This window comes from Echiichthys vipera (assembly GCF_963691815.1).
Source record: "Echiichthys vipera genome assembly, chromosome: 12".
In the NCBI taxonomy this organism is placed as follows: Eukaryota; Metazoa; Chordata; class Actinopteri; order Perciformes; family Trachinidae; genus Echiichthys; species Echiichthys vipera.
Genome location: NC_139837.1, coordinates 19,097,970 through 19,125,595, shown reverse-complemented (window position 1 = coordinate 19,125,595; position 27,626 = coordinate 19,097,970). Strand labels below are relative to the sequence as shown.

The 27,626-nt window shown below is 40.8% G+C and overlaps 1 protein-coding gene across 1 annotated transcript; it reads left to right on the top strand.

Annotated features, from left to right (window-relative positions):
- Positions 1 to 1,044: 1,044 nt before the first annotated feature.
- On the top strand, positions 1,045 to 27,626 carry kiz (kizuna centrosomal protein). The gene is made up of 15 exons (XM_083923641.1): positions 1,045 to 1,169; positions 1,721 to 1,783; positions 3,193 to 3,355; positions 4,505 to 4,573; positions 6,265 to 6,880; positions 6,966 to 7,224; positions 9,834 to 9,953; positions 10,659 to 10,823; positions 11,807 to 11,957; positions 13,991 to 14,147; positions 14,630 to 14,692; positions 18,978 to 19,067; positions 19,477 to 19,546; positions 26,418 to 26,464; positions 27,314 to 27,626. Exons 1-15 carry the CDS (start codon positions 1,096 to 1,098, stop codon positions 27,415 to 27,417), a joined length of 2,211 nt encoding a protein of 736 aa, XP_083779767.1. The 5' UTR covers positions 1,045 to 1,095; the 3' UTR covers positions 27,418 to 27,626.

Sequence of the window (27,626 nt, the reverse complement as noted above, 5' to 3'; positions counted from 1 at the left end):
GCCTCTTCACCTCTGACCAAAAAAGGGCATTGATGTGACGTTGGGAGAGGAAAATACGGGCGTCCAGCTGACGTTTACAAAATTAGCCACATTAGCTCACATTAGCACCACCGCCCGGGAGCGATGGCTAGGCTAACAGAACATATTACTAGATAAACGGGTGTGGGAGTCAATGTTGAAATTATTTCGAGATTGAATAGCAAACCATCTTGTCACTTATAGTAACACCACCACAGGAATGACAGCAGTCTGTGTCGAGATGTCGGAGTTAGAGAGCCAGAGGCTAGCTGTCAATCGAGAGGCTGCGCCCCTAATTATTCATAAACTTTTACCTCCAATAAAATAAAAACTAGCCTGGTATAACACCCCCCCACCCCCACTGTTGTCATGGAGATATGACCTAAACATACAGACCGGAATGTTTTTTTTTGTACCAGGCCTTAAAAAGGTTTAATTATGCTGTGAAAACGGCCTGTTTAACCTAGTGGCCGCTCAGAGAACTACTGTTTTTGGTAATTCCGTATTGGATCAACCAGGAAGTCGCTGTGGTGGGGGCTTGGTCATAACTGTCAATGGTTTTACTGCGTTCACACGCAATTTCAACTTCTGAGTCAGGCTTGTAGTAAGGGTATAAGTATATACATACTCAAGGACTGCTTCAGTCATTCACAAATCATTAGAATGGTACTGCTGCCACATAACAGCAACTTCAACAATTTAAAGTGTGTGTGTGTGTGTGTATTTAAGAGGGGTGAATATGTTTCAATAAAGTTTACAAAACAGCAAGGCATTTCAAATGTACTGCCTTAGTTTAGCTGACGCCATGCTGTTTTTGTTTTTCTTCATTACTTTTTTATGTTTAACTTCTTTGTCTTGTAATTTATGTTATTATTGTTTCTACAATTAGAAATACATTGCATCGTGTATATAACTCTATATCCAGGGGGAGCTCGCGCCCATAATCGCACCACATGCTCTGTGTTTATCAGCAAGGACTTCTGGGTAGCGGTGCTCATGGTAACCAGTGTAAACACCAAAGACTAACTCTGCCCCGTCTCTGCTCTGCCTGTAGTAGCGACAAAGCAGACAAGAAAAATGGCAAGTGTGGCTTGCAGTGAGGACCAGTATTATGAAAAGATAACATCGATTCAACAAAGCATGCATGAAAGGTGAGTTTTCCCTCTTTTTTTGTTAACGGGACACGGGCCTGGAGAAGACCGCGGACTCGAGTTGTGATCTCTGGCGCCACGGTAGCCTCCTTCTGCCGCTCGCCACAAAGATAAACAGGCTAGCTACTTATCTAACGGGAATGCTCAAGTGAGATCTGTTCATTAGCCTATCTACTCCGGACTCTACCTTCAGCTAACAACAGTAATGTTGCTGTTGTTCTTGCATGTAGATGAATGGAAAGCTAACTTGACATACCGCGAAACGTTAGCGACCGCACATAAGCCCCATCAAGCTAATGCAAGTGTTTTTTTTTACAGGTAATGAAAGTTAGCTAATTCACATATCAACACTATTAACATACCCGTGTAGCTGGTTTTGTGTAGCCAATTCGCCGATCAACATTAGCATACACATTACAGCTGGTTAATGAGTCAATAGATAACTGAGTACCGTTAATATTGCTAGTAATTAGCCACCAATTAGCCTAGCAGATCAGGGAGATGTTGCAGCAGTCTGTGCGGGTGACAGTTCCTCATGTGTGTGCGCGCAGGGAGAAACGGAGGCTGAAGCTCGAGAGGGAACTGTTTGCTCACTCCAGATCTGATAATAGAATGTAAGTACCAACATAGATTACCTATTACATGTCTTATAACATTACCATGACCGTAACGTATATATGTATGTATGTATGTATGTATGTATGTATGTATGTGTGTGTGTGTGTGTGTGTGTGTGTGTGTGTGTGTGTGTGTGTGTGTGTGTGTGTGTAATCTACATATTTGAGAGACTGAAAAAAGCAGTTTGTGACATTTGTGCATGAAAAAATACTTTTTTTTACAGATTAAAGTAGGTGATTGTATTCAGGACGACCTATTAACTAAATGTTGCATCTCTAAAGGCAGGCATATTAAACATGAAACGTTAGTTTCCTTTAATGTGTCACCCCACTGTAGACAGCTGTCACAAAACACAATTCTGTGACATAAACATTGGTTGTTAATAGCACAATAACATCGAAATGAATAGGATAAACAAGTGCTATATTGAATATACTGTATGTAATATATACAAATATGTGTTTACCATAGCTGTAAGGGGCTGGAACAGCATGAAAATACAGCTTGAAAAGCTTGAACAGTGCTTGAATTTGACTTTTGAAAAGGTGTAGGAACCCTGTTATTAACATCCACATTAGCTTCTGTCTGTCTTACACAGTAGCTACTCTTCCTAGGATCTCTAGTATTAAGGATGTTACATAAGATGGATTACATTCATCCATAACATTCATACTTACAATACATCAAAAATACAACACAAATAAAAGCTTACAAACATAACATCCATACTCATACATCTATCAACACAAGTTCAAAACCTGTCTAATACATAGTAGCGCCACATGAGCAAAATTAATCTACTGAGTCACAAAAGAATGGATAGATAGTCCAATTTCAAATATTAGAGATCATTATAAATATATATAATCTATAGTGTTCCACACTATTTTTTTAATTGTTCCTTTTTAAGTAAACATATTTTATCACTTTATGAAATCAAAAATTTGGTAATAAAGTGTGTGTGTGTGTGTGTGTGTGTGTAATATATATATATATGTTTTGCAAATGTATCATGTATATATTTAATCAGTATACATACTGTACCGATGCATAGTCATTTCCATAGTATTTTCATTCGGAAAAATGAAAAATAAAAAGCCCAGGCATTTGTGGTCATCAGATTTAGTTTTTTTATTCAGCAAAAAAACATAATCACCACAGTACTCAAGTGTGTTTCAAGCACCTTGCACATTTGGATGTAAGCTGAAAAGCCAGTTTTCATTGTAAATTGATTCTCATAAATATTACCATGCCAGGTCAAAACAGCTGTTACAAGAGTCGAGAATAAGATTTAAATTTAAAACATATTGTGCTTAACCTTTTCTTGTGAAAAGTCTAGCTCTTATTTTTTGACAATGCTCCTTGATAATATTTCTTTGGAATAATAGTTCTCCACTGCCTTCAGCTCACAGATAAAGTGTTCCAAACTGCGCAGTTATCTCAAGGAAATCTGTGACAGGGAAGCACAAGCAAAAATGAGAAACCTTGAGCTTCTGAGAGATGTGGAGTGCATAGAAATTAGCATGAAGGAATATAGTCCTGACCAAGGTCCTCTGCGACAACAAAAGGTATAACACACACACACACACACACACACACACACGCACAATTTGTATTAATAAATAAAATATTCTTTTTGAATACTGTGTGTTTAGAAAAATACATTGCCAAAAATACTGTGACTTAGAATAAATCAATCACAGACCTCCAATATAATATAATTTTTCAAGGAATGTACAGGTATATTCATTATTACAGCATGTTCATACACATTTGCCTTAATGTTCTGCTGTAATTTTAACACAGAGCAAAAATATTTGCTTGCAATTGCTTGATGTGACAATAGCAAACACTCAAACTGTGCAATTTATCATGACAAGCAAATGAATGAGGGAGAAAACAATGAGCCAGTCAGATTATCACTTAAAACTCAACGACAGTGCTTGACAGCTTAATATCAAATTAACAAAATTGGCTAATTATGACTCGCTGAGTTAATTGCCCAATATAGAGACTCTGAAGTGCTCCAGAGGTTTAGTGATTCTCTCCCCTCAAGCAGTTGGTTTATTTCCTCTTGATGCTTTATGAGGCCTACATGTTTGTTGTTGTTTTGGTTGTCCTGTTGCTCTTTGTTTCCATTGTATATTCATCATCTTGTTTTTTGCTGTGTTACACTGCTGTTTTTGGTGCTGTAAAAACATAAATCCTCAAATGGACAGTGAGTAAACTTAAGTTACACATGCTTTATGCTGAGGTGCATACACATGACAATTTAAGTTAATTTTTTTTGTATTGGTTGTGCAAAACACTACTGGACGAATGAGTAATTATGAAAGTTGTCTTTCGATCATTAATTGTTTGAAAAAAAGGTCAGGCATGTTTGAGCTAATCTAAGTGCCCTTAAAATGGCCATTGTCTTTTTTAATTGAAATTGGGATTAAGGCAGTTAGTCTGGCCGGTTAGATAAATGTTAAAGGGTGTAAGCAGCTACACAGAGGACGCTCACTTGGGAAAACCCGTTGTGATCGACTGACATTTGTCACTTTTTGCTTTTACACTACATATTTGACAACACTATCACAGAATTATAACAGACAATTCCTAGTGTTTGCATGAAGTATCAGTATGCCTGTCACATGTAAGTTAAATATAACGACTATCTTCTTTTCTGTCATTTTTCTGCTTTTATCTTACTCTTATCTTTACATCTCTTACAGGCTGACTTTTTCAAAAAGATTTACAGATTTATGGAAGCAAAGAGGAATATGGAGAAAGACACTGTAAAGGTAGAGCTAACGTGTGCAAAATACAGTGTATACTATTATTCACAGACCTTTGATTGATAATTTGGGGTGTAAATCACAGGTTTTATCACAATACAATACAATATTGTAGATTCTTTGGACCACGATACAATATTTGCTTATATCACAGGAGCCTGCAGTCGATATGACAGTGATATTTGCCCTTTTAACACAATCAGTTACATTTATAACTCACAAAAAAAACTAAAATATGATTTGACAAGTTTATTACTGAGCCATCCAGACATTGCAATGAAAAACAAATAAGGAATAAGTATGGATATAGAATAAATATATAGTAGGAATTTGCACTTTGCATGAATAATATGGGGTCATTGATCATTATATCAATATATTGATCCAGATCGATGTATCGTTAACACCCTTGATAGTAATAGAATACACCTTTTAATAAGAATTGCATTCATGTTTGGAAGTAACATATATCTACATTATATTCTTTACACAAGTCACATATTCTACTGTGTATTGTATGACCCCTGTATTGTTTTTATTGTTGGAAAAATGGCACTTGTTTTTTTTAATGTTGGATCCTTCTTTTACGAAATGTTTACAAGGTTTATGCAAATCTCAGTCGTATCAAGCTGTGTTTTCAGGTTTAGAATAACAAAGGAAAGTAGACATTATGCCTGGTAAATCTGTAAAGGAGTCTACATTTAAACAGTGTATCTGTAATAGCACAGGTGTCTAATCCTAGCTGGTGCATCTGTACAAGCGATGTAGTTCAAGTCCATAGCTGCTTTCTCCCTTCACTTAAAGCAGTTAAAGCTCTTTTAGATGAAATGTCTAAGACATCTCATAATAACTTGGAGCATGCTGTCTAGAGCAGTCACTTGTAACTGTGTGCAAAACCCCCGTCAGTCTGTCGATATTGTAATGAGCAAAATGGTACCGTCACTCCATTATGCATACAAGCCATTGGCTGGCAGTGTGCATGTCCCTCAGGCTGCAGCATTCATTAAGGGAAGCTTACCGGGCTGAAAGCTGGAGACAGATGATAACGGGATATGATTTTCATATTTAATACATTCCTTGGAAGAGCACACGCGTGCCGCAGATTGATAGAAGAATCAATTGCTACTTTAGTGAAACACTTTCTACTTTGCCCTGCAGCTACCGATGGAATCACTCAGCCAAGAAATTAACTTTTCCTCTTTTTTTACCTACTTTGTGGATCTGCTGGGCAGGCTGCATGGTTTACAGTGAATGTTATTAAGCAGCTAACTGTTTGGTATTTAAGACGCTTATCAGAAAAGAAACAGAAGCCATGCTTTTTGTTATTATGTTTGTAGGGAGGCTTTTTTGCTTCGCTCTCTCCCCCCCTTGGTGACATTGCAGACATGAATCAAAACTTGTCTAAAGGATTTCTAATAAGATGAAAAGTTAAAACATTGATCCTAAGACATTCTTCTGAAAGATTTTGTAAAAAGAATTCTGACCTTGGCCCAAATAAGCTGCACTTATTCAAATGTGTAAAGTGGATAGTTAACATACTTGAGTTACATTTCTTTAAAAATATGCTGATTCAACCGTATTAAGAAATTTAAAGTCCTTTAAGAATTGTTTTTGTCTAAAAATATCATTTTAATGAGGCAATGGAAGGTTTTGTACATTTTTTTAAATATTTAATTGACTTTCTTCCATATTTACAGGTTGAAGCTGTGTCTGGACAGCACCAGGACAGCTCTCTCTCTCACCCAGCCAGGGATTTTACACAACCACCAGCAGCAATTTTTATGGGCCGCCAGACCTCCGGAGGGTCTGACGCTGAAGCTGGCACCACAAGTGTACACTCACACCAAGCATTGCATCGTTCACCCAATCGCAGCATGTACTCCTGCGAACGTCTACCAAGTGGCCTTTTGAAGGACTTCAGAGTTGGCGGAGAGGATGTCACCAGCAACCAAGCACATTTATCAGATGACATTTCAGGCTCAAACGATTCCCCTGACGGCTGTAATTTGAGTGACAAACATGAAAGAACGATGGCGGTGCTCCCATCTGTTCATGCCTTAACAGGCGCAGCTGGCAGTGTGCCTTTTGGAAGTGATGATGAACAAGAACCTTCACCTCTGATGACCTTGACAGGACCTGAGAAGAATCTGTCTCCCAGCAGCAGTAGACTCATGAAGGCTAAGAATTCCCCTGCAGAATACACTGACTCTGGAGAGGTGGCTCGTCAGCTACCCATAATGGAAGATGGAGAGCGAGGTCTCAGCCATTTCATGCCTCAAACTACTTTTGAAAAGGAAGCTCAAGATAAACCAGGTTTGCAAAGCTGTTTGTTTCTTATTATTACCCTATGAGATATTTTAATTTTCTTTACTCAAATCTTGAATGTGTTTACATTCAGGCAGATGTGAGAGAGTCAGCACACTAAGCTCGGATGTGCAGTTGTCAGAGAGCAGTGCCAGTGACCTATCTATTTCCCTTACACAATCTGAGCTGGAAGAGGATCTACCAGAGGGTGTGGCACCTGAGAGGAATGCCACTTCTGGAGAGATGGATGATCACATTCAGCACAGTCCTGAATCATCCCTCCACTCTGATGGGTCCAACAACGCACCGCACTTAAACTGTGAATCCTCAGCTCCCGTGGTGACCTTGGAAAGGTACAGTATATCTTCTGTGTCTGTGTCTTTTGTTGTCTGGTAAATTCTAACTGTGTCAATAGAGAAAAACACTACCATTTTAATTGGCAACACACTTCTAAAACATGCATAGTGCAGTCAGTATTCCCCCCCCAAGATTTAAGGCTAAGCAAGCTGAGAAAGGAGAATGTTCTGCACAGCCATGCTGAACCACAGAGGGCTGTTAATGATAGGAGCGAGTGAAGACACCGTAAAGTCCTTGCCACCATCACATCAGAGGCTGACAGAGAGGATTGTGGGAGTCACCATCCATGCCACCATGCTCTCTGTAGCTCAGCGGCAGCTGCAGTAGTGGCAGTGATGCATCATATAGGGAGAGCTCAGGACCTGTCACCAACAATATTGCCATAATCCAAGATAATGCTGTAACAGAGCAATTTTCTGCTTGAGAGACCTCAGGAAGTCCCCAGTGGAGGAGGAAATTTGTGGCACCATAGAGTGTTCTGGAGGGTGGGCATGTGGACAGCACTTACAGCCACAAATCCTTAGCGTGATGATGGCCTCTGAGTTGAAGGATCATTTTGGATGGGGTTTGAGCCACAGAAAATCCTATGTGAATGCTCAGAGTCTCTGCATTTTTCCTGCAATATACAGAACAAGAAGAAACTTTATTTGGTGTGTATTTTTTTTCTTTATCATACTCTCAGGGACAGTCTTACCCTGTGTTTCGTTTTGTTTTGTTCTTGCTTGTTTATTATTTAATGTTTTATTTTTGGGGATTTAGTGCCCAGTTGCACATATGCTCATAATAATGTTATTCCAAACAAACATAGCAGTTTTGAGCATTATGTATCAAAAGTATTATGAAGGATTTTATTTTTTTTCTTTGTTTGTGCAAACAGACTGTGTTTCTGTGTGGTCTACTATACTGTTTATAGTGTGACCTCAAGAGGAACTGCAGTTAGCCTGTGCCGGGGAGACGATGGTGGGGGGCTGCAGCTTTCATTGTTAACACGGATGGCTTCTGTGTATGAGGAGAAAACCAGAGGCTTTGATGTAAAGCTCAGAGAGCATCCAGTCTCTCTCTGTCTGTCTGTCTGTCTGTCTGTCTCTCTCTCTCTCTTAAGGTTAGAGTTTCTATCGCTCCCTCCATTCAGCTCACAGTCAGGAAAAAACAAGCCTGAGCAATTCTTTAGATTATCTCATTATATTTCTCCTCAAGCATGGCTGGGGTGAGTGAAGATATACGATTGTAATATCCTCCAGGTTTTTTTTTTAAAACTCATCATAATGGCTTTACTGTGTCCTGCTCTCAGATATGTCGTCCCTGAACTGTATGTTGGTTCTGCAGCATTGGTGACAGCATGTCGTACAATTTAAGTTCTTCAAAATCCAATATAAGTCTAGCGGTAGAATGTAAAATGTATGGCTTTAAAATTATGTAAATGTTTGCACTGCCATTAGGGCCTTAAGTCTTTTTTTTCTTTTTTTTTTTACAAAGATTCCTCACTTCACTTCTTAGGTTTTATCCCGTCTCACGTTATTGCACATTGTCACACAATACTTTGTAAACTGTAAACAATATTTTGTTAACATGTGGTAAATCGCACTGGAGCCAGTACTGTACACTGTAGAGCAATATTGCTACAGAGAAGCTGACCTCCTCCTCCTAGCTAACAATACACCCCTGATGATGTCGACATGCGGACAACAGCAGTATCTAAAGTGAGGTTGGAGACCTTGACATGAAATCTGGCAACAATACAATGAGAGAGAGCGAGAGAGAGGTTTGCAGGAAAAACACAACTAATTCAGTTTCTCCCTCTCTAAAGGTCTCCTTTTGAAGAGCATTGACAAATAAAGTGGAAAGAGAAAGATGACTATTTCAAGGCCCACGCTGACGATAAGGGAGAGAGAGAGAGAGAAAAAAGATAGAGCTTTTGCCTATGCTACTTCAGCCACACTGAAGAGGACTTAGCACAGACGGATTGCACACTACAGAATGTCATGGATATAATTCAAGCCGCCAGCTTAATCAGGATGTTACCAGGAAACAACCTGCAAAAAAAGGGAGCAATTGTTTGCTGACCTCTAACCCAGGAGCCCATTACAGATTGTCATAAATTCTTTTTGGCCCCTTTTATGTAGGGGGGCTCAGGATCTCTCGGCTCTGGGTTTCATGGGAGAATTCAATGAGGGCCACCCAGAGCTTAATGCTCAAGAAAGACATGGATTCCCAATATCCACATGCATTAGGCATCCATTTCTCATTTTGCAGCCTCAAACAGGTCCAGATTAAAGTGTAAATCTCTCACCAAAAGAAATCATATTGAGGCCTCCCTTTTTTTAGAACAATTTTTGAGAGATGGTAGTAATGTCACAGAGTTGTTAATATTAATTGCATTCGGTTATTTTAGTTGAAGTTGCTGTTATGTGGCAGCAGTACCATTCTAATGATGAGATACCTCCAGCAGTCCTTGAGTACCTCAAATAGATTGCCTAAAAAAAAGGAACCCACAGATTCTTGAATCAAATTGCAACCTCTTTTTTTATTTTTAAATGGCAGACCTATTGATCACATGGCCTCCTTCCTTTTTATTTCCTTTCACCACATTAATGGGTGTATTTAGTCTCTCCCAGGAAGGACTCTTTAATCTGCTGGACAACATCGAAGGACGACTTCATGGTGAACGGACCAGTGTGTATGGGGATTGTTCGATTGATGGGAGACAACTCAATAGAATTATCAGGTATAACCCTTCCTCTCTGTTTCCTAAGACTTTAAAATCGTATCCCTCCTTGTCTAAATTAAATGCTCTGTATATTTATTAAACAGCCATGGAATAGTTTGTGCAGACGAGGAAAACACATAATCCTTCTACCAAGGGCTCTCACTTTAGATGAAGTGTCACCAACATGCACACGTCTTTATTTCCGAGAGGTTTTCAAACACATGGGATTGTTATAGTAACCACCCTGTTGAGTTGTTATTGGAAGTCAGGGAGATGGAGGATGGAGAATGTGTTTCATTAGACTGGGCTTATTTTTTATAAGCCTTTTATATTTCATAGCACGATTAATTTACCATAATTGGAGTCCTTGTTGTAAAGTACGGATAAATGTCTGGCAAATGAAAGCGTTCTCAGGCTTTTTGTTTTTTACTTATCGCCATCTATGCAAACAAGAGTGTGGTAAATTATGTCAACAACATCTTCAATAGTAAAGCGAGTGGCCATCTTGCATTGTGACCCTGAGTATAATGCTTAGTCTTGCTGTGATATTATGTGAGCAAGTGTGTATGTACATTGGCGTGAACTGTATGATCGTACTGTGTGTGTGTCTGTGTGTCTGTGTGTGACATGTTAGCTAGCTGCTGGATGTACTATATGTGCTCCTGACCCGGCTGAGCCCAGGGCTCCATGGCAATAGCTGACTGCTCTCTATATATTGGACAGCCTTTGTAACGGTGGAGCGGGCTTGAATGACGAGGACCTTGAAACATGTGGAGCAGTCATCCTTCATGAGCTTCAGAGGTTGTCATGGAGCACAGCAAAGGGCTGCCTGCTACCACAGGATCTAGTATGTGCTCACCAGTCCAGCACTGAGCCTAATGAAATAAGGTAAGGCCTCTTGGTTTCTCTGTGAATCCAACACCAAAGACTGATGCCAGTGTTTTTCTAGTTGTGTTTATTTGTGCTTTTTTTCTGCTTAATGAATCTTGTGTGGGTTTGTAAAAAGAACCACAATGGCATAATCAGGTTTGATAATTTGTGGAAAACTGGACTAGTCAGGCAGTGTTTTTTTTCACTTTGATTTGCATAAACAGGAAAAACGTCTCTGTGTTGTGTAGACAATGACATTTTTAACTACCCTAATAAGTAGTGCTACAATGGAGTAATTCACAGCACAAATACCAATTCACTTGTTCACTGCCTGTGCATTTTTCCTTTTGGACCAGACATTGGGAGCGGGGGCTCACACACTTACAACAGTAACTGAGATATTGCACACTACCATTCGATACAGTCTCCCCTGTCCACAAATGTGAAGGTCATCTTTGGTGTCACCTTGTGCGGTAACACTGCACGGGTGAATGTCACGGGTAAATTAAAATGCCCTATCTGTGACTTCCAGTCCTTTGGATAATGAGTAGTTATACTCTGAGCCAAATCCATGCTCTGCTTCACTACTCTATTGATTTCACTGAGACCTTCCCTGCTATGGACTCAATCCAAAGAAACAGTGTACCTCTCTTTCCTGTGGAGATGCCTATTGGCTCTTTGACCTTTTTTTATCTAGTTTTCAACCTGGCTTTATACTGCTGTCTGTGTCTATTCAATGTTAACTGGAATTCATTAAGGATCTATATCTTCTAAAGTGTTAAGATGGACTCGCAAAAAGCCTTTTGAGAATGCTTCATGAAAAACATAGTGTGACCAAGTATATTATATTCAGTGTCGTCACATAATGGTCAAACTTGTAAGCTGTCTTGAAAAATCTCTCACTGTAAGGAGGTATAATTAGGACTTATTTACAGATGTCCCTCTGTGTATTCAATAAGAAAGCCTCTCTTTCTCTCCCACCACCCCCACCCTCACCACAGCACCAGTCTCCTTCCTGATGCCGCTCGGCTGTGGGATCGCTGGTTCAAGCATGTCCTTCTGCTGAAGGAGCTGCGTGTCCTCAGCACTGAGCGCTTGGTCCAGCTGTTTACGCCGCTGCTGCTGGAGCGCCATGCCACCTATAGCCACCAGGTAGCGTCGGAGGCACATACACTGCCTCTACACACACAAGTAGGAGGTCACACACTTGCATTCACTGACACCCCACTCCCAAAAGCGAGCAGACATTAACACACAGAACAACTGCAGGAGTAAAATGCCTTCTTTTTTCTTCTTCTCTAAAAGGCTAGTGTTTTAGTTTCTTTGCATTTTTTTTTTTTTTTTTTAGAAGAGAGCTTAAGTTTGTACTGAGAGCCCTCTTTCTGTATGGTTGTTTGAAACCAAGCCCTGGCTGCCGACTCATCAGATTGCTCCACGCGTTAACCTAGACAGAAGGGATACCCTGACCCATGCGCTCATTGCAAATTACAGCCTCTGTTTGGCTTCTTTCATCTCATGTGGTGTATTCATCGGAGAAACACTTGCTTTTAATTTGGCATTAGCCAAAAGTATAGCCATCAGCTGGGTCCGAACTTCTCCAAACAAGCTTCACATTTTTTTGAATTTCCCATTCATTGACCTTTTGCAGATCATGCTTAATTAAACAAAGAAAGACATTACAATTATTTTTCACACTTAAAACCTAAAGATAATGTCAAGAGATTTGTCTTTTTTTTTTTAGAAAATGTACCATTCTACCTGGGATAGGGAACGATCGTGGGACTCATAGGAATTGATCATGTATACATGCAGGTTTTTATGTTATTATTTTTTGCGGACTCATCTTGTGGCTTGGAGATTTTACTCCAGTGTCCCCGACGCAATGAGAGAGGCAAAGAGGGAGACTGTAGAGCCTCTTGAAAATATGAACTGACAAAAGGAAGAGAGGCACTGCCATCTACATTGTGTCCAAGTGCATCAGGAAAAGCCTGAGTGAAAATCTTTCTCCCCCTTTATCTCTCTCACTCCATCTACTCCATCTATTTCTCTCTTTTCCTTTTTCTCTCTCTCTCTCTCTCTTTCTCTCTCTCTCTCTCTCTCTCTCTCTCTCTCTCTCTCTCTCTCTCTCTCTCTCTCTCTTTCTGTTCTCTCATACAACAGCTTACTCTCCTCACACAAGAGCAAACAGAAATTTCCATTCACGTAATGCCACACAGCCTGGCTACTCCGACAAATGGGAGCATGCAGCTCGCATGCACACACTCAAAGAGGCCCTTTGAATATTCAAGTGCTAACAGTTGCATTCATTGATATTTAAAATGCAGTGGGTCTGCAAGGGCCCTCAACCCACGGTACATTTGACTAAATCTAAAAAAAGAACAAAGACAGATATCGGGGACAAGGATCAAGACATTTTTTATTGTGTAGCAACATCAAATACTAAGTGGCAAGCTCAGATTGGCATGTGTTTGCCTCTCTTCCCCTCGAAGAAAATGAAAGCATGTACATTGTCAATCTCCACTGCGACCTACTGATAACAACTTACAATGTACTTAAAGTTTGTCACTGTCAAAATCCTCCTGATCATCCCCACCCTATTAGTGCTCATTAAAAGTTGCAAATGGCCATCTGAGGCTGAGAGGCAGTCTTTGATCACAAAAGAGAGATGATGATGGCAGGATTTGATATGGGGGAGGGAAAAAGGAGAGAAAGGAAATCGGTGTGTGGCATCTCCCTGCTCCTCATCTCCCGGAACAGCTCCTCTTAATTGTGTATCCTCATCTCCCCAGAGATAAAAATGAGCTGGAGAGGGAGGAAGAGAGCAGTTTGTCTCAATTCTCTCAGCCAAGAGGGGAGATATCTGGAACGTGTTGCACATTAACGCCAGGGTGATTGCATTCTTTAGGCGCTTCTCTAATCTCATGGATGAGAAGAGATGGAGAGAGAGAAAAAAAAGTGTGATTGAGAGGGAGAGTGTGAGCGAAAGTGTGCGAAATAATCTTTTTTTAGTTAAACGAGTGAGAGAATTTGAAGTTATTTTCTCTTGGCATTTGAACAGCTGCACCTCTGTGCGAGCAGCCATGGCCAAAGTAAATGACTTGCCTAATCGGCAAGAGTTCAATTTGACACTTCCTTCACAAAATGGGAACAATTAAGAGTGTGGTTTTAATTTGTGCTGCTCACAGGCCAAAGTGCTGCTGAGGACACTTGTGTCCCGGTCCAGTGAGGAGTGCCCCTCAGCTCAGGAGGAGAGTGACTTGTCTTCCTCGTTCGGTCCTCCTTCTCTCCTGGCTGACGGTGATGTGAAGCCTGCCAGGCCAGAACAGAAGCAACAGATCCAAGGTTAGTGAAGATTATTAGTATTAAAATAGGCATGGGGTATTCTGATTAGCCTACAATATTTGAATGTTGGGTTTTGGTTATTTGTTATGGAAGAATAGCTGCATTTTCTAACAATCAAAAACTCCCCTCAGCAAGTGTTTTGTTATAGTTGCCAGTAGATTCCCATAAATGCCCCAAACATTCCACACTGAGATAATTCTGTTTTTGCACAGTAATATAAAACAAGACCATTAACAAGAACAGATGTAGACTGCTGCTATTTTTTTTTGCGAACCACCTCTGCAAAGAACTAAAACTTCGCTTTTATGAAAGAAATCAATTTCATCATAGAGATTTTTTTTTTTTATTATTAATCCCTCACAGCCCAGTTTTCCTACAGGCCTCTATTCAGAGCTAAAGAAAGACCCCCCATTCCTATTTCTATCCCTAGACTCCCTTCCTCCCTGCCACTGCTTCTCACTATGCGCTTCCCTTTCTTACAGAACTACAAAGTACTGAAGAGGACAGCCAGGACGAAAGCCCTGCGGAAAGTGTTCCTATTAGAGGTAAAAAGGCATCGCTGGTGCCCCTGCATTCACACTGTCCTCATGTTGTGGTTTGTTTTCTTCCCACTGCAGTGAATAATGGGCTCTTTTTGCGCAATGGCTGAGGCAGGATGATCAAGGTGAATCCAGGGTCAAAGTCCCACCTGAAGAGCTGTGCTAGTTCGCTCTAATTATCTCCACGAAAACACTAGCTATGTTTTCAGCCTGGTCTGAGGCATTCTGGCAAAATTGATAATTCACTGGCCCAGCATAATGCGGCTGCTTTAATTGTCTGGACGCCAGGGTGGGAAGCGCAAGAGATCTATCATCGGTTCTCATTATCTTCTAAACAATGCTCTGGAAAGGCTGGACTTGAAAAATACTAGATGTGAAGGCATCCTGGAAGCAGTTGGTATGCCCATGCCTAAGCTGCACCTCTGAAATGTAAAGCAATCCTATATTACCCTTGGTTATCAGATTTCCTACAGTGTGTTTCATGTGTCTGCATCCCTAAGGTGCACAGCCAGCAAAATGTTTCAATCGCTACACTTAATCAAAAGAGCCATCACTAGTAAAAGAAGAAAAAAGAAACAGAAACATGACCAAAGATTCTGCAAGGAAAGGGGTTTGCTGTGGTGAGGGACATCAATGTCACAATCAAATACCATGACCTTGGAACTGATAGTAATTGCCAAGACATGCATGTCTGTATACCTAATGGGGTTTCTTTTAGAATTCATGTAAAACAATGTCTGTATAAAGTGCTATTGGTGGGATAGCACTGTAAATATAATATGTTTTTTAGAACACAAGATCACAATTTTGAATCTATCCTTTGATTTGGTATGTGTGTTTTAGCAACATAATTGGGTCAACAGTAGGAATTGACCAATTTGGATTTTTAGGGCAGATACAGATTTTTTTTTTCATCAGCCTTAGCCGATACGGACTGCCGATTTTCTTGAGCCGGTATTTGGAGCTGATACTACTTTTGCTCCCTAAATTTACATCATAAAAATCACACAATGTTACGAAGTTTATTGAACTTAAAAAAGGCGAATGCAGCAGCTTGCATCAGCCAATACAGATACACCTCAAAAACACAAATATTGGCTAATAATATCGGCCGGCCGATGTATCTGTCTATCACTAGTCAACAGCCCATTTACAGGGTTGGTACAAAGTCTTGAAAGTTGTGAAAATGCTTTATTTGAACTGTTATGTTATGAGCTAGTAATATGCTTGAATTTGAATATATCCTGTTGTCATTTGTTTGTTGTCTCGTGGTCTCACGCGTCACATAGTGTACCGTATTGTACCAGAGCGGACCGTGACGCACCTTACCGAACTGGAGCTAGAATAACCTGCCCTCTGTGCAGAAATGAGAAGGGCAGGATTTTTCTGCTCCGCGGCAGCACAATCTGCTCTCAGAATGTGTGTGCGTCCTCTGACCTTTGACGTTTTGTGTGCATTCGCATATAGATAGCTAGCCAACAGTGCCGATTGCTCTAAGACTGCAAGGGAAGCTCAGCTTCCCCTGAAATGTCACAAAAAAGCAAAAGTGGTGAAGTATGGTATGTACTGCTGTGTGTACTTTTCATTGCTTAAGTACTTGCTAGAAAGCCTGCATCTTTTGTTCGGAATCAGCTACTTATCACAGGTAACCGGCGCAACTTCCTTCTCATTCAGGACTAATGGAAACACGCCTGTTAAATCTTACAATTTCACAACAGTTGCTTATTTAGATAACATTATACATAAAATGTGTAAGAAAAATTAAAGCTATTCAACTATGGCCTAAAAAGACTTTCATTTTACATTTAGCCTACTTCAGTTAACAGCAAATGCCATTTATTAATGTCAGAATAGCTACTCAACATTACAAAACGGTTAGCTGCCACATCTGGGGAAGTCAACAGTCCTAGGATAGCCTACTTACATTGTTTTTTTTCTTTGAAAAAACGCTCTTGATTGTTTTTTGTTTCTTCATGGAATTGAAATCAGCTGCTCTGTCATAGTAGACAGTGGTCTGATCACTGCAACAGGCACAGGCGCAGCTATCAGTTCCTCTTCAGGACACTGGGGAGTGAGACACGTGCTTATGGTGAATTCAATTTACATTGAAAGTCAGAACTTGGAGCTCGGAACAACGTAACCCCAAAGTTGAGTGCTCTCAGCGCTTCCCGGCCTCACAGAACATGTAACTACTGTTTATGTGAGAAGCAGATAGCATGAATTCAATGTCTGGCTGGAGAGATTAATCCGACTTTCAGAGTTGAAGATCCGACTGCACGAGCACGGGGGTTCTGATTAATATACTGACCTGGAGCTAGCACACAAACGCCGGGCTCCCAATGCGCGCTGCAATGTAAATTAGCTTAACCAACGTAATATTAATTCTCTGTTTTACTGGCAATGTTCGTCGCCTTATGTAGGGACAGTGGAGGGGTCACTGTGAATCTGAGGGGGTCACCCCCCCCCCCCCCCCCGCCCCTAGTGCCATCCGCGCGCATGCCGGACGCTCAGCTCCTGCATGATGATTGGAACAGCTGTCTGCGGCGATCTTGAAGAATAAACTTCCACCGGAGCATTTTCCAAGTTTTTCATTCTGTTGTTCTGAACTGATCCGGAGACTTTACAGATCCCCAGCAACTTGGTTTTTGTTTGCTTAGCTCTGCTGGCCATTGAGAGGACACTGGTCAAGTCCCTGGAAAAGACACTCTCACTCACATTGTCCATCCGTACCGTGCCCAAACAGGTTTTACGGGTAAAGCCTAGTTCGTTTGACCAGTGTGAGTGCAACCGCACCGCGCCTAGCTGCGGCCAGCTTGCCGACCACGGGCCGTTTGGGAGAGGTGGGCTTTTGTAAAACACGTTTGCACATGTACGAGCACGAGCGTGCTCATGTTTACAAGCACTAGGCCTACGGTGGCTCTGACGTCGTTTTGTGTGTGCCTGTTCAGACAGAAAAAAAAAAAAGACGGACCATGCGCGGACATTTAAAACAATGGCGGCGAAAGGTTCACGTCAATGTGATGCGGAGGTGGAGTGTTTACTGCAGATTTGGTCAGATGAAAATATTCAAAAACAAGACAAGACGCACAAAAACTCTGAGGTCTATGGAAAGATTTGTTAAAAAATAGCAATGACGTCAATCAATGCTTGTGACGCGTTACGGCGTGATGACGACATATAGGCAGGCAAGAAGCATTCGCGCGAGGCCCAGGTAGTTTGAGTACAAACGGGCCTGGCCTGCGGGGGGAGAGGGAGGGGGGGACAAGTACCTTAAAGCACGGGCACGGTACGGACGGACAGTGTGAGTGCGCCAACCAGATCATTTTCTTGAAAAGGAACAAAGGGTAGATTTTACATATAAATAAACATTTATGATTTAGGTCCTTGAAAGACTAGCAGCTAGCTAACTATTATACCTGTCGATCAGCTCCTAGAGAGCAGGTGTATTTTGTTATGACTGGCTAATGAAAAATGTGAAAAATGGCCACAGAAAGGAAGGCTAACTGCACAGCCGTTTCTTTTCTTTGCTTGTATTCGGTCATCATTCATACAAACATTATTAAAATGAACAGCTTTTAAAATTTACAGTGACATTGACTGCTGTGGTTATAAAGGAATTGCTTTTTTTCCCGCAATTGCATTTATAGTAATAATTTAGATTTGATGATAAAGGCTTCGAGAGTCTTGAAAGTGCTTGAAAAGGATTTTGGATTTTACTGTTAAAAAGCTGAATAACCCTGTATTTATTATAAACTTCTACCCTGTTGAAATTTTGCCAGCACAGTCTCTTTACTCCTCTCAGATATGATAAAAAAAAAATGTTAACTTGCCATTATGAGTGTTTTTAAAAACAGAAATCAATCATTGCCTTTTCCTGGTAGGGGATGCTGAGATAATGTGAGATGCTGATTGCTGTCTCGTGGAAACTGTTCCTAACTTATTGCAGGCTAGAATCAACAGCTTAGCTGACTGAGCCCAGTGTTTTTACCAGCTCTGTGCAGCAGTGAGACCAAACGACTCTCTACTGAAGCGTGTCGTCTCATCAAACACAGACACCTCTGAAAGTTGGAAACCTGGGTTTAAAGCAAATATTTGACTTGTGTGTGTGTGTGTGTGTGTGTGTGTGTGCGTGTGTGTGCGTGTGCGTGTGCGTGTGTGTGTGTGTGTGTGTGTGTGTGTGTGTGTGTGTGTGTGTGTGTGTGTGTGTGTGTGTGTGTGTGTGTGTGTGTGTGTGTGTGTGTGTGCGTGTGCGTGTGCGTGTGCGCGTGTGTGCGCGTGTGTGCGCGTGCAGAGACAAAAGCATACCAGTTACTGAAACAATCAGCCATGCAAGAAAGGCTGCAGAGTTCTGAAGAGGAGGAGGAGGACCATAGCTTCTCAGGTAAGAGATATGATCCACTCTACCAGGGAAGTAGGGAGCAACGGGAGCCTGATCATTGGTCAACACTGGCCATATGTTCTCACAACACATAAGGACACCATAGAAAGACCATATCTGGTATGTACATAGATGTAAGCTAAATGGCAGTCAAAGCCCATAAGCTATTAGTGCAGGTTCTCTCAACTTAATTCTGGCTCATAATCTAGTTCTTAGTAATTCTAGACTTGGACATATAATATAAATATCATTAAATCGTGTGTGCATATGAAGAGACACCAATGCCAAAGTTGAGATACTCTTAGCCCCTCATAAGCCTTACCATAAGTTTCTGTATTAATATGCATTGTAGATTAGCATGATGAGTTGTCCAAATCAAATGGTTTTATCTGGCCCTGTTTGCTCTTTTAAGGAATAAATCATGGCCATGAAGAGGACCTGGGGAGGGCCAAACGATCCTCACATCAAGACCCTTACCCTCGGTAAGAACATTGTTATTATTCAGCGGGCCACAGAAAATGGGCCACCAGACACCAAAGTGGTTGATGTACATTTGCATGGCTGCTCTCATAATTCCCTGTTCATTTCCATAAGATCAAGGGGGCGCCACCCATTAACTCGCTTACAAAGACAAAAGGCCCCTAAAGCCCCTCTCACTCACTGTTTGCTGGGTTCAGTGAGGTTATAGGGAATCTAAAAACAAAACGGTGACCACAAAAATAAATTGGAGTCATAATCTTACTGTCTTCAGACTTGTTGTTGGAAGGCAAACAGATCACGTCAAGAAGGGAATCAGGGACAACTGTTTTGGAAGAAGGAGACTCAAGTGTTGACAAGGACAAATGTTCTTTTATTTTCACCCTTGAAAGGCTGCTCAAATCAGATCCCGAAGTGGGTTGGAAAAGAAGATCTAATGATAAATTGCCTTGTGGAAGCTAACACTATCATGGTAACATTTGAATATCAACACGACTTCATCAAATCTGCAATTTCATGTCGGGTCCTCAGAGCACCTCTTCACTGCAAGCCCATTTGGGCTGTAGTAATGGCTGGGTAAACGTTATGAGGAATAATCTTCTCTGATTTCATGTGATTACTGGGCACCACGCTGACACAAGGGCTGAAGTCTGTATCTCTTGGCCTGGCAAGCAGGCTCTCGCAGTCTGCCTATTAGCCCAGAGAAGGGCCTAATGGCCTGGCACTATTGTGGTCCTCATAGCTGTTGATGTCTACCACTGCCAGCCCTAGTGACCGCCCTCTTTAATAAACATGAGGCAATTTTCGGGTCCAGACCCTCTCAGTTGCTGCCTGTCCTCCTGTCATTAATGTGCACTGGAAGCCTGCAATATATGTGATTAAACAAAATTTGCAGAACAAAAAAACTGACAGAGAATGACGTGAGCAGTGATGACACACAAGTTGTGTACATAAGCAAAATTGGTCAAATGGATGTATGCCTGACACCGGGTTAGAAAGGAAGCAGCGCCCAGAACTACCAGTCATCATGATCATAATACTTTCTTTGGTCATACAACAATTTCCACTGTCTTTTCTATGCTTCTCCTGAATGCTGAGATTTAAGCATTCCACTTACTACAGTCACTTCTTGCGCTTTATTGCTTCCACAAGTGGTCTAGAAGCCCTGCACTTAAGCAGAAGCATAACACTACAGCATGCTCTTGCCCTGCTTCTCTCCTTTCTCTCTGTGTAGCTCTCTTACCCTTTCTCCATCTATTTGCCCCTCTTCCCTCTCTGTCTTCCTCTATTTTCCTCTCTCCCTCCTCCCCGTCCTACGTATTGTAGTAATTATTTACTTTATTTTGTCAGCGAGCTGATGAGTGACATCAAAAGGAGGATGGGAGCCGGGCTCAAAATACAAAAATGGCTTCCTCTCTGTTGTCTTAGACAATAATTATGATTTGCTAGTTAAGCCTGGACTACAGCAGAGGGATTGTAGTTTAAAGCAGAGGCTTTGGTGCAAAAAATGCATTTATAGCCCTTTGTGAGGCTCCTCATTATGTGTGGGCCTGATTCATTAAGTAATTGGTTTGCAGTTGTTTACATGAGTATTAAGGCCTTCTATTCAGGGCCTTTGAGAGATACATTGTGCAAATGTTGCATGTTATGAATGCAGAATGAGAGGCGGGGGGCCAGTCCTATTGGCCAAACACTGCACTCGGCTGAAAAGCGAGAGAAAAGCACTGGGTGCTGCTTTGCATAGCAATGACTAGGGCCTTAATAAGCTTTACAGATTAAATACATGCAGTCTATACAAGATGCAAAGAGATACTCTTAACACATTTATATGTGCTCATTTCACTATTATGGCGTTGGAGAGAATTGAGGTCTTTCATATTCTTTTTTTTCTCTCTTTCCCTCTCTTCCTTGCTCTCTCCCACACAGTGTTTTTCAGTCAGATACTTTTATAGAATGTGCTGTTTATTGTATTATAACTCGTGGGGAAGCGACTGATTTGTCCATTAGAAATCTTTTGCTGTCTTTGTGAGTGGCAAAGTAAAATCACTTTGTGGTTGAGTGAGGATGAAAGGAATAATGCACGAAGGAGTGAGTCTTAATAAGCAGCTGCACTCCATGTAAAGACCACTTGTTCCCCTTTGTATGCGAGTGCATGCCACTGCTTCCTCTCGTGCAAAGAATCATTGTGCTCCTTTCTACTGTAGGCATTTCAGATGCCACTCCTTTCTTATTTTTTATTTTGGGCTTTCTAATACACCCCCACCCCACCCCGTTTTAGATCCTAAAAAATGTTTGAACACACGTGCACACACAAATGCACACACAAAACAAAATCCTCCAGCCATCAGCCGGTGTGATGATTGTTGTGCCTAGTGCCTGCTTGACAAAAACCTTGACTCAACAATTAGTGGTTTACAGCTTTGCCTTGGACAACAGGATGTGCTCAAGCATTCGACCTCAAATCACTCAGAATGTCAAAATCAGAAGCTATCTCTCTCTCTCTCTCTCTCTCTCTCTCTCTCTCTCTCTCTCTCTCTCTCTCTCTCTCTCTCTCTCTCTCTCTCTCTCTCTCTCTCCCTCTCTCCCTCTCATAGAAAGGCAATGTGTGCAGATCTCTGACAGCTCACTAGGAGGAGGGATGGAGGGTTGAGAGGGACATGAGCTGAGAGAAAGGACCGGAGGGGAGGGGACGTAGAAAGAGAGAGCAGGAGATAGAGGGAGACAGAGAGACAGTTACGGACAAAGAGCTAGTGAAAGATGTATTCCTGTTCTAAAATCCAACCTTGATTGAAGGGAAGCCCGTGAATAATTTAACAGACAATATAATAATGAGAAGTAGGTGCACAATGCTCTGCACTTCTGTGAATTTTTGTCTTCAAGAATATATCTTCTCAAAAGCAGTCAAAAAACTGGTACTGACTATGTTTTCTCATATATTTGACAATATAGTAGTTGATCTCCCTCAGTTTAGACCAAAAAATAAGATGACAGTCAGGTCAAAACAGAGTAAACAAGACAGTGACGACAGAGGAAGGCAGCATTTAAAGGTTCCGACCAGAGGAGGTCACTGTCTTACATTAGCTTCCTCAAACCAGTTAAGAATCCCTTATTATTGCCATATAAGAAATGAGGTTGGCTTTCAAACACTTCCTTTGCTTTTTTTATTATTAATATTGTTAATTTAATTTACACTTTAAAAAGACAAAAACAAATGGACATAATGTTCTGTTTTGAAATCCCTGGTCATTTATTAGTCATTCTTGATTGTGTGTGCGTGCGTGCGTGCGTGCGTGCGTGCGTGCGTGCGTGCGTGCGTGTGTGCGTGTGTGCGTGTGTGCGCGTGTGTGTGTGTGTGTGTGTGTGTGTGTGTGTGTGTGTGTGTGTGTGTGTGTGTGTGAGAAAAGCCAGTAAATGCTAGTCTACCCTTACATAGGTTATGATGCACAAACAAAATGTAATATGTGATGAATGATCTGTCCTTCAGCCATCCCTTGCACTGGCCATCTCCACTAGACTGCCAGTAAGGAGGAGAGCGTGCCTAGTTGAATTCATTTGCACCAATACCGCTTCCTCTGAGTTGCAGTACTCACTCATTACCAGCAGAGAGCACTCACATGTTAGAGAGTGCCCACTCACAGTGCACTCACAGTTGCCTCTCACTGTTTGCCCCCACTGAGCACGCTATATCCTGCTACCATTCAGGCCTGTTAGAGTACATCTAAACGGAGCCTAAACAATGTTTCTGCGGGGTCATTGCTGGGATGGGAGTAGGAGTTGATGGGAATGATGAGGTGATGGGTCTCCCTTTACCTTTAGACAAGCACCGCCGCGCAAAAAGTGCCATTGTGCTATTAGCATTAGTGTGTGGGTGGCAGGAGCTTAAAAAAAAGACAGGGTAAATAAAAGCAGTTTTCTCGCTATCTGTCTGTTAAAGGCAGTATTAAATGCTCGATAAGCATTATTTATTTTGTCAGTTCTCACAGTGCCTGGTGAGAACTGTAGGATTACAAGTCAAATCTGTGTTGACTTGACTCCAAGAAAGACATCCTAGTCTTGCTAGGTGTGTGTGTGTGGTGTGTGTGTGTGTGTGCGCGCGTGTATAACTGTCAATATATGACTACAAAACTGGATGCATTCTTATAAAATGGACATTAGAGTAATCCTAGTTCAGATTACTGCTGCTTTTAACCGTAGTGAGTGAAAATGTTTTCTACATCATGTTGTTTCAGATGAACAGGTCTGTCTTGAAACAATTTAAAACAGTAATTTCTACTGACCACACGTATTTGACAGAAATTAGCAGTAGTTTTTGTTCCACGGTAGAGATATTGTAAAGATATTGTAAAAGAGTTGGTAAAGCAGAATGAGGATGCGGCTCTCAGGGCCAAACAAATCACAATGTCACAAAAAACAAAAATGGAGTGTGCTATAACCGGACCCACAGATGTAGAGAATAATCTCAAAAAGACTTTACTTACATCAGAGTGCCCCAGATTTCAGTAGTAGTCATTGTGTTATTCTTAAAGAGACACGGCACTTTCTTTGTGTCTCATCTGCCTGAGATGTAGCATAACATGATTTTACTGGTTTTTATTAATGTAGTTGGTTTATGCATATTGTGCACCCGCCTAACCTGATTTTAAAATGTCATGTTAATTCAAGATATGTAACTCAGCTTATAGAAAACCAATGTGACAAAACAAGACAGAGGTTTGATTAAGGAAATACACTGACATCAAGCTCCAAATGTGTATAAACTCATCATACAATTTTAAAGGGTGTGTGGATTTAGCAGGAGATAAACAACAATATGAATTGTAAAAACCAGAGAAAGAGAATGAGCGAGGCATTTTTTTTGCAGGGGGGGGGGGGGGGGGGGGGGGGGCATTACAATAGCTGTAATTTGCATCATTTTACACATTACATTCACCTCCGTCTACCAGAGCTCGTAAAACACTGGCATGCCCAGTCTTACATATTCTGATCATTGCCTCAATTAAGGGAAACTCAGCAGAAGATGAACTGGCATAAATGTTTATGGAAACGGAATATTAGATTGGTGGGGTCAGAAACAGACTGGGCTCTCTATGGTAATAGCCCTGTCTTGAAATCAGTCCTGTCCCTCTCTGAAGTGGAACAGCTGATAGACCATTCCCATCCCCGGGGGGAAGTTCAAGAAAAGAAAAGCCCAATTTACTCCCCATAACAGCTATTATTGTGGCAAAGGAGAGGAAGTAATCGTATAGATTATTGCTGTATTTTTGCTGCTGCAGGGTCTGCTGGAGATCTGTTGCCTAATAGTTGTAAATGGATGCAGTAGTCCTTGTGGTTTAGTTGTGCTTCAGAAGCTGTAGTTTGTCTCTTATTCAGTTTAAAAAGCTGAATGTGGATAGCAGGTGGGTGCCTTTTTTTTAAGCATAGATATGTATATATTCCTTATCTTACTATCCATCCTTAGCCTCTCCCTAAATCTGTCAAAATATCAGGACTTTTGTGCTGTAGTTTTGACAAAAGATTTTTAATTTTAAAGTCCCATTCCCAAAAAGTGCATGTTGTGTATATTGACACAATGATTCAGAATATCTTTGTCATTGTACAAGTACAACGAGATTAGGAGATTTACAAGATCATATGTGGTACAGCCACAAAACAAGTATATTATTATGATTTTCTTTCATCAAAATCATTTTGTGTATGGACATCTGTCAGTCTAATATGGTCAGCCGCAGAAGCCAAGTAAAAAAAAGCTCACATCTGCTATTTCTAAATGTAATATCTAGGGAGTTATGGCCAACCAAAAACATAACCATGTGCATTTCACACAATTTTATTACACATTTACTAAAATACACTTAAGTTGGCAAACAAAATCCTCAATTTCAACAAAACACAACCTTCAGTTTGTAAGCAGACACGTTGATTATATATTGTTGTGTCCTTGCTTTCTTTTCTTTCTTATTTTTGGTGTTTCTTTCTAAAAAAGTGCATTGAGCTCTGTCTGAACAGATGCAAGAATAATTCAGATGTCCTGTAGGATGTCCTATCAGCACATGAATATAAAGGTTATATTCTAATGATTATAGTAGCTGTGTGGTATATTGTTTTTAGCACCGAGCAATCTGCTCACATTTAGGAATGGGTGTTGCATCCCTTTTCTTGAGTGGTGCACAGATGCAACATATAGTTTAGAAGATGACAAATGGAAAGCAGCCAGAGTCAGTCCTTATACTCAATGTACAGTCACATTTGCCAGGACTAAGCAGAGAAGATGAGGGTGATTGAGAGCATAACAATCAAATAGGTCATGGGTTTGAATTGATGCAAGATGGAGGGATACACCATACAACAGTTGTTTGCCAGAGCTTATCTGTTTAAAAGTCTGCATCTTTTCTCTTCTTCTTCCTATTTCCAAGAAAAGTGTCAACAAAGCACAGATAAAGAAGGTCCAAATAAATATGCCATATGGATATGTATGCTAACCTTGGAGAAGATGAGGCTATATTGTAGGCTTCTGAATAGGCTCTGTGATGATGTAAATTAAAGAGGAGGCCTTTAAAATTGGAACGGGGGCCTTATTGCATATGCATTGAGGTAGATCAAAGCCTTTGCGGAGGTCACACATTTACATAGTGATATTACTAGAGCTATGGGAACCTGGCAACACTGTCTTTGGATATGTTTGGAGAAAGAGGGTCTTGTGGAAGTCCATTGGCACAATTAGAACGGGACTCAAGGAAGTTCCCTCTGCTGCACTGCCTGCCTGCCCCTTTCCTTTTTTTTCTTTAGGTATTTTTGGTGTGAAATAGCATCTTTTTTTCAAAGAAAGTCTCTAGGGTAATAACTTTACAAGGCTAATGGCTGTCTTTGTGTTTCCAGGAAAGAGAAAACTAACTCAAAGGCTCACTGTACTCCACAGTCCAAAGGTGAGTATAGACAAAGTCATTTCAATTGCATGTGTCAAAAGAAGAGAGTAATAGGGAGTAACAGGTTCATATGCTCACATGGATGGATTTTCTTTTTACCATGCTGAACCTCTGAAGAACCCCAATTCTCTGTTTAAATGTATCTGTAAATGCAGTTTTGCCTTTTGAGGATTTGTAAATGAAAACACTGACCTTGATAAATCCAGGTAACTGGAACCTTAGATATATGTTTTTAGCAAGCACTATGTAAATTCTCTAACATACAACTTAAATAGTCCTATTTTACAAATACTTTAGGACTACTGTGATCTTACATCACTGATCAAATATTTATGCTAAACTTCAGGTTCCTAACTTTACTTCGGTTTTCTATAGAACATGTTTACATGCTTTTAATGTTCAAGAAACACATAATTTTTTTTATACTATCAGTCTTACAGTCTCTGTTTTAGTGCCTTTTTTTATCTACACATATATCTATATCTATCTGGAAGTCCTGATGGCTTGTTTAAAGGGCACACTTTCTAAATACAGGCTGTGTGTATTTCTCTGTGGATTGGGCATTTACTTTCACAGTATTTATTTGGCCCCTCAAAGAGTTCCTGTGCTTTGACATGTATGTTCATTTTTTTTAAAATCAAAATATATACACACAGTGTCTAGTTCCAGCAAAGGTAGATTGCGGTTGACCACCGGTGTCAGATTGCATCTCAGTTCTTCGCTTCACTGCTCAATAGCTAGAGTGTAGACTAAAAAAAATGATGTAGATGATGTAAAAGGTTACATGATGTTTGAAGGGTAAACATTCTGCTCTAATGTGTGTTTCTTTCTCTTTACCTTTTTCTATAGCTTTCTGGGGGGAATCAGATGACAGCTACTCAGAGATTGAAGCAGCCTTACGCCCCCAACCTTTCAACATAAACAACGATGACAATGATGACTTCTGTGACTGATATTTCCCCGCAGATTTTTTAAAATGCACTACATTATATCACTGCGAAATTTCAGGCAGTTTGGCCCACAGTAATTCACCCCCTGACCATTATTTTAGTGGTCTGCATTGTAAATCATATGCACACTGTATCGTAAAAACAAATAATAAAGTTGACAGCTCTCATGCTGGGTAAAGTATGTGAAGAGTTGTCCAACACTCTGATGTTAA